This window comes from Vanellus vanellus (genome assembly GCF_965231255.1).
Source record: "Vanellus vanellus genome assembly, chromosome: 14".
Taxonomy (NCBI): Eukaryota; Metazoa; Chordata; class Aves; order Charadriiformes; family Charadriidae; genus Vanellus; species Vanellus vanellus.
In genome coordinates this window covers 17,338,678-17,346,578 of record NC_138919.1, presented here as the reverse complement: position 1 = coordinate 17,346,578, position 7,901 = coordinate 17,338,678, and the positions used below count along the sequence as shown (strand labels likewise).

The window sequence follows — 7,901 nt, the reverse complement described above, 5'->3', positions numbered from 1 at the left end:
CAAACAAGACAGTGCTCTGACGCACGCCACCCCCCGGCCGTGCGTTCATAAATCACGTTTTACAGCTCAGAGCACACAAACCCAGCGAGCGCGCACGGAGACCCAGCGAGTGTACGCACACTGGGTACCACTCCTGCCTCTCCCCTCCAACCAACTGCAAATTTATTACCCTTCCCCCCAGATTTTCTAAAAGGATTTTCCACCAACGGGGCTGGAGCTTTGCGAGGGACAAGCCGAAGCCGGACAGGACTTGTGTCCCCACCGCCTGGGGTGGCTGAAACCTGCTGTACCATTGGTGGCAACCAGGGTGTCCGTCTGCACTGCCGCGGGGGCTGCCCCATGGAGGGGGGACGTGGGGGGTGGTGAAGCTGGTGGCAGGGCCCCGCGATGGGCTGCCGAGCCCCGTGGAGCTCAGCATGGAAGGAGCTTTCACCGCGAAATTCAGCGTGGCAGTTACTCCTTGCAGCTCCGTCCCGGCTGAGATGAGCAGTATAATGATGGTGGCCGAGACGGGAGCTGCCGCGGCGGCAGGGTACAGCCATATGTTTGGGGCTTCATCTTGAATTTGGTGTTGGAACTCGAAACTGGGATGCCTCAGCTCCCCCTTCCCCGTGCCCAACCGCAAGCCTGTGTCTCGCGGGTGGCCCAGGTGGCTTTGCGATGGCCACACTTCCACAGGAATGCTCCCAGGCCTCCATCAGCGAGCCTTAGAGCTGCCAAAAGCCCCGGTTTTGCCCAGTGCCCAAACCCGCTCGCTGTGCAACGGTGCTACGCCACGAGCAGGGCAGGGATGCTGCTGGCCAAAGCAGGACAGTTACCCCAGCAGCTTCTCAAGCCCCGAGCAGGGCCACGTCGGCACATCTGGCCCAGCACCCATCCTCACGGCACACCTCTCCCAGCCGTGCCGGCGTATTAAACTTAGTCGAACAAATCAGTCTTCCTTGGAGAAAAGGGTGCAGAGCGGTAATTCATCCATCTCTCCTCCCCACCGAAGGCATCTCAGTAGACTACTGTGCTTTCTACCCCAACTTATTATCCTTTCACTCCTGGGAGGCAACTTTCCAATGGGCAGAACGTGTTTTCCCTTGTCACTCTTCAGCATCGCTTCTCGCCTCACCCGTGTTTTGCTAAGATAGAGGGTTTATTGTAAACTTATTAATTACTTCATTTCTCCTGCGAGGAGCCAGGAGAAAAATTTTCAGAGGCAGCCAGGATCCGCTATTGTGTTGGCGGAGGAGCCGAACACGGCTGACGTCATGATTCATTTTCCCCATGACTGAAGAAGGCGACTCTCAGTGCCACGTCGCGCATATGAATCAGGCAGCGTTCCCCTGGCACAGCATGCCAGGCAATCCATCTTCCACCAGGACTTCTTCAAGCAGAAGAGAAAACGCCAAACTTTTGCTATTGCACTTCTCTGCAAACCCTGCGGAAAGGAGGGTTGGGGAGATGGGGGCTGCAGCCTCCTCAGAGCACATGCTTGTCCCTCCACTTTTGATCACTTGAGTCTTCAGCAGCTATTTTCCGTGCCTGCAGACACGTCGATAGGTCCCGGAGTGACTCCAGCACGCGTGGCCAACCCTGCAGCCACTGTGAGCATCTAAGGTGACTTTATAGCTTGCTTACCGCTACCTTGTCTCCAAGCTTAGGAAGTATGTTCCTGCTGATACCAGGAGGAAATCAATATACACAGAAGTTCATAACAAACTAATCTGGTTTACAGCATGAATGAGACTTGCCTGGAAAAACTGAGATAATGATGTCCTCCCTTCTCAAAGCAGTACCAGCATCAGATCATTGATGGACAAATCGTTATCACAGAATCATAGAATCAAAGAACCATAGAATGGTTTAGGTTGGAAGGGACCGTAAGATCATCGAGTTCTAACCCCCCCTGCCCTGGGCCGGGCCACCTTCCACCCAGCTCAGGTTGCTCCAAGCCCCATCCAACCGGGCCTTGAACACCTCCAGGGATGGGGCAGCCACAGCTCCTCGGGGCACCCTGCGCCAGGGGCTCACCGCCCCCACAGGGAAAAAATTCTTCCTGATACCTATTCTAAATCTCCCTTCTTCCAGTTTGAAGCCATTCCCCCTCATCCTGTTACTACACGCCCTTGTAAAAAGTCCCTCCCCATCTCTCCTGGAGCCCCTTCAAGGCACTGGAAGGCCACAATAAGGTCTCTCCGGAGCCTTCTCCTCTCCAGGCTGAACAGCCCCAGCTCTCCCAGCCTGCCCTCCCAGCAGAGGGGCTCCAGCCCTCCCAGCATCTTTGTGGCCCTCTACATGTGGGAGAGCAGAGGGGGAGCACAGTGTGTATCCCAAATAAAGGAGTGATACATCCAGTTTGGGAAGCGACACTTTTATTCTTACGCTAGAACAGCTATATCCATTGTAATACAACACATCAGGCTTCAGGGGGTGCTCCATCCTCCCTGGAGGAGAGGAGGAGGGAGACCGCCAGCAAGGTGAGCAGGTACCCACACCTGGTGGCAGGCAGCAGGCCGAAGCCAGCAGCAGCGAGCGCACCCCAAAGAGCTCCCTCCCATCTTCTGCAATCCTGAGATAACCAAGAGTCCAAGAGCCTCGATGAGGAATAAAAAAGCACACCAGCGACACCTGAGCACACCACACAACATAGACGTGTCAACACAGGTCTTCAAATGGCCATTTATGCTTGTGCTCGGCTGCTGAGTGACGGCAGACTCGGGTAACTGGGTATCTTGAAGAGAATTTCAACCCTGTTGAGTGATGAGCTGTTTGCAAGAGCGGGAGGTATCCACAAAGAACCTGCTGCTCATGACTGATCCTCCCCCAGGTCCCCGTGCTCGGGGACCAAGCCTTTGGCTCTCATTAGGAGAGGACAACCAGAGGGCAGGTAGCACCAGGCTCCTGCAAGGCTCGTCTCTCTGCTGGGACCCAGACTGGGGGGGTCCTTTTGGGAAAAGCAAAACCAGCAGTTCCCACCACGTTCTCAGAGAGATGCTGAGACAGTCTGGGCAGTGACGAACACATTTCCCAGCTCCAAGGAAAGGATGGGCTCTTGGCAGAGGAGGGCCCTAGGATGGAGCTAGACTTGCCCTCCCACAGGAGGGAAATGATGCTTTTCAGAGGAATCGGCGCAGTTCGGGAATCAGCATGAAAGAAGGGGGAAGAAGGTGTTCCCTGCAAAACAGAAGCAACCCAATGCCATGAATTAAGGGTGGGAGGGGAGAATTTGTCCTCACTACCTCAAGTGTCCTGCCTAGGAGTGCTCCACACCTGGCTGGTGGCTGGTGGTGGGACACTAAGCAATGGTCTGGCGGCTGAAGAGGTCGAGGGTGAGGGCGCTGAGGAAGGCCGGGATGCTGTCCTGGCGGAGCAGGTGGAGTTCGATGAGCTCCCGGATGGTTCGTGAGAACTCAGTTTCCAGAAGCTGCATTTTTCCACCGGAGGAGCTGGAGGCCTGAGGGAAGAGAAGAACATGCCCGTTAATATGGCAGGGTTTTAATTCACCTGCGCCAGCCCAGGGGGGAGCAGGCGGCGGCAGCCTGACGTCTCCTTCGGTGCGGATCCACCTGTAACCAAGACGCGTTCTCCGCTGCAGCGCAGGTGTTCGTCACACGGTGTGATCGGGCTGTTATTGGGTAGTGTGTTTCCAACGTCCCCACGCAGGACCCCTGGGTGACCCCCCCCAGCGACAAACAGGGCGGTGGGGAGATGAGGGGTTCGACCATCCCGGAAAGGGGCTGCACAGGGGCCGGGCTGTGCCGCCGGCACACAACCGGGGTGCCCACGTCGGGGCCACCGTCACCATCACCACCCAGGTCTCAGGTGGCAGGAGCTACGCGCAAGGGCTTTCTCGCCGTGAAAACACTTATCCCTGAAGTCATTCTGCTTCTGTAGGAGGAAGCAAACCTGTTCCTAATTAACACGACTCCTTCCCAACGAGCTGCTGATCCACTCTGCATCCCTAAAGTGTTTCTGGATGTTTAAATCAGCCCGGCAGCGCATAGCCGAGAGCTCCAGAGGAATTATTCCAGAGATGCTCTCATGAAAATAAGGAAACTCAACATGTGGGAAGACATTACAAATCTCCTGTAACATATAAAACAAGCAAAAAAACCCAAGCTAAACGCGAGAGAAATAAGGAATGCTTGAAGCCTCTCTTGCCTCCGGAGGCACAAAAGCTGCTTGTTTATTAATAAACAGCAAAAACATCACAGCGCAAATGCTAATTTTTTTCCCCTGCCATTTTCCTCTTCAAAACGCTCCCGTTCCTAATTGCTCCGCAGCTCCGCTCCCCCTCGGAGCCGAGGCGAGGCAGCGCGGGCGATGCCGGGCAAAGCCGGCATCCCGCCAGGTGTGCAGGAGCAGGGCAGCCCCCCGCCCCATCAAAGGACGCCGAGAGCCGGCGCAGAGCATTGCCACGGGAAGGGAAAACATGGCTTCACCTGCTTGGAGAGAAGGGAAGTGATAACGCCGAGAGCCCCAGGGAACCTGCTTGTTTCTGATTTCATGTTCGCGGGAGCCTGGACACATTCGATTATGAACTTTTCATGTACGTGTCACTTTGGATTGCGAAGAGCGCAAGGTACCGAGGACGCCCCCGTCACCCCTGAGCCAGGCAGGGAATCTAAACAAGGTTTCTGCGTGGAAAAGTAAATTAGCTTTTGTTTAAATCTCCTCCACTTCGCCTTGGTTGGTTTCTGTCTGCAACTCCAAAAGATGTTCAGTGCTTTAATCCACGGCTTACGGAAGCCGCCCGACTCGCTTTCCACGCACCCGATGTACCGCTGCGTCAGATTAGAGCGGCCACATAGAAAGAGAGCAGACAAAGAATCAGAGAATCAGAGAATGGTTTAGGTTGGAAGGGACCTTGAAGATCACATAGTTCCAACAACCCCCTGCCCTGGGCAGGGCCACCTCCCCCCAGCCCAGGTTGCCCCAAGCCCCGTCCAACCGGGCCTTGAACACCTCCAGGGATGGGGCAGCCACAGCTCCTCGGGGCACCCTGCGCCAGGGGCTCACCGCCCCCACAGGGAAACATTTCTTCCTAATGTTCAATCTGAACCTGCCCTCTTCCAGTTTGAAGCCATTCCCCCTCGTCCTATCGCTACGTGCCCCAGTAAAAAGTCCTTCCCCAGCTCTCCTGTAGGCCCCCTTTAGGGACTGGAAGGCCGCAATAAGATCTCCCTGGAGCCTTCTCTTCTCCAGGCTGAACCACCCCAACTCTCCCAGCCCGTCCTCCCAGCAGAGAGGCTCCAGCTCTCCCAGCATCTCTGGGGCCTCCTCTGGCCCCGCTCCTTGGGCACCTCAATACAAGAGAGATATGGAGGTGCTGGAGCGAGTGCAGAGGAGGGCAACGAAGCTGGTGAAGGGCCTCGCAGGCAAATCCTATGAAGAGCGGTTGAAGGAGCTGGGACTGTTTAGTTTGAGGAGGAGGAGGCTGAGGGGAGACCTCATCACTCTCTACAACTATTTGAAAGGACACTGTAGAGAGGTTGGTGCTGGTCTCTTCTCACAGGTAATTAACGACAGAACAAGAGGGAATGGCTTCAAGCTCCAACAGGGCAGATTTAGAACATTAGGAAGGAATTTTTCACAGAAAGAGTGGTCGGGCATTGGAATAGACTGCCCAGGGAGGTGGTTGAGTCCCCATCCCTGGATGTGTTTGAGACTTTTAGATGTGGTGTTGGGGGATATGGTGTAGGGGAGAACTTTGTAGAGTAGGGTAGATGGTTGGACTCGATGATCCCAAGGGTCTCTTCCAATCTAGACAATTTTATGATTCTATGATTCCAACAGGTCCATGTCCTTCTTATGCTGGGGGCTCCAGAGCTGGAGGCAGCACTTCAGGGGGGGTCAGAAGGCGGCAGTTGGAGGCCCAGGGAGGGCCGTACACCCCCGATCCACGCAAGGCAGAGGCGCCACGCGAGGCTGTAGCACAGCCGGGAGCTGGTACAGGGGCCGGGCGTTGGGAAAGCAGCACAGGTTTCGTTTTGCAAATCTCCCCCCGGTTTCGGAGGAAGGTCCGAGTATTATGAATGCATCACTTGTGTCTCCAAAGTCGGCGCTGAATTGGATTCATCTAAACCGGGGAATTCAAGCTCTGTATGAAATACACACTGCCTCCTTCGCAGATTTAAAACACTCTTTGGGCACAGAATTAATTTTCTAAGAATTTACAAGTAAATCCATTAATTGGTTTACTAGTTTAATTAATTAAAGCAAGTTCCTTAAGAAATTTAGCATCCAGTGCCAGACCATTTGCTTGTGTTTTATGATCGCAGAAATGAAAGAACATAAATGTTTCAAATTTCTCCTCTATTTTGAGCTCACTGGCGTTGCGGGTGAAGGCTACATTTGAATAATTTGGTTTTTATGAGATTAATGGTAATTTCTCTCTACAATTCTTCATAAGCAAAGTTTCCTCCTGCAGCAGAGGCAGAAGAATAATGTTGAGAGAAAGTTATGTGAACAAACACGTGCTTTTGAGAGGTCTGTTATTTCCCATTGAGCTCAACGGGACTGTCTCTTGGTTGTCGGATGGTCAAGGGAGTGACCTTCCCCCTGTCCCCCCCGACCTCTGTCTCCCTAGAAACACCAAAAAATCCAAAAAACTCAAAAGGCTTCCAAACCCTAGACATCTCACCCAGGTTTCTTATGATCTGTTCTGTAACAGGGACAAGGCAGGGAGGCAGCCCCTTGGAAAAAAGGAAATTCTTCCTCTGCCGGGAGATGTTTACGTGCTAACTTTGAGGACGGATGCACTTGCAGTTCAGTTCATTCAATCTCACACTGCTTTTAAAAAAATTTAGGTTTTGTTGGTTGGTTTGGTTTTTTTTTTCCCTGGGAGCGTTTTAAATTGCTATTATTGTTACCTTTCTTATTATTTGTTTTTATTGCTTTTTTTCTTCACCCATCTGTTAATAATGTAGAATAGCCGGGGATATATAGATTTGTTGCTTTGAGTTCAACAGCAGGAGTACCTTTGCAGCCTGTGCTTTACAAATAAAGTGATTATACAAAATAACAGCAATATGTTCCCATTAATTCCCAGGATTTCTTTTCAAAGGGCAGTCTGCACCCTGCCTGCTGCCCCCGGCGAGCCGCAGGCGGAGCGGGAAGCGGCGGGGCGGGCGGCGCGGGAGCGGGAGCGAGCAGGGCATGGCGCCGAGGCGGGGGGAGGCGCAGGGGCGCGCGGGAGCACGGAGGGGAGGACACTGGAGGGGATGCTCTCCTGAACGAACGCTGCTGGCTCCGGGTTGTTTCACGCCGTTTTGGATCAATGAGGAGCATACCTGCGACTCGAGCTCTAAAAAACCTCAGATTTATGAAAGATACAAAGCTGAAATTTCCAGTGGTTCACAGCTGTAAGGGCGCCCGAGTCCTCCTCTTCACAGTTCATAGCTCGGACTCCCTCCACGCATTTTAAATCAATTTTTTAAATTTAAAAAAAGTCTCAACCTTCAAAGAAAAACTCCCAGACACAACCCCTGCTAACCAGCACTTGCAGGCGACAGCACATGCCAAGTATTCACGTGTAATTCACGTGAAAACAAGTATTCTCCGTGTAACGCAATCGCCATTCACCCCAGTGACACATCCCTGGAAATTCCAAGTTCAGGCGAAGCCAAAAGCCACCTGAGCCCGTGTAGGTAGAAAATGCCCAGCCGAGGAACCCAAACAAGCATCACTGATCCATGGGGACAGTCCATGAGCGGGAATGGAGTAAGAGAGACCAGAGCGTATCCGAACCCAGCCCGAACTGCTCTGTGCCCAACACTACTGACACGTCTTACTCGGAGCTCCATCCCTGTAGTGTCTCGCTGCTTTTAAAGTGTGAAAGAAAAACCATCAAGATTTAGTCAAACTGAATAGACGGAGTTGAAGGAAAAGCTGAGCCTGTGAGTACCCCGTCC

The 7,901-nt window shown here is 53.2% G+C and overlaps 1 protein-coding gene across 1 annotated transcript in view; it reads right to left on the bottom strand.

The window, feature by feature from the left end:
* Positions 1–3,088: 3,088 nt before the first annotated feature.
* MAD1L1 (mitotic arrest deficient 1 like 1) overlaps positions 3,089–7,901 on the bottom strand; it is a gene marked incomplete at its 5' end in the record, with an annotated part of 391,507 nt that continues 386,694 nt past the window's right edge. The window contains 2 exons of the mRNA XM_082490494.1: positions 3,089–3,162; positions 3,259–3,442. Of these exons, the coding sequence (XP_082346620.1) occupies positions 3,284–3,442 (159 nt within the window). The 3' untranslated portion in view covers positions 3,089–3,162; positions 3,259–3,283. The remainder of the gene's footprint in view (positions 3,163–3,258; positions 3,443–7,901) is intronic.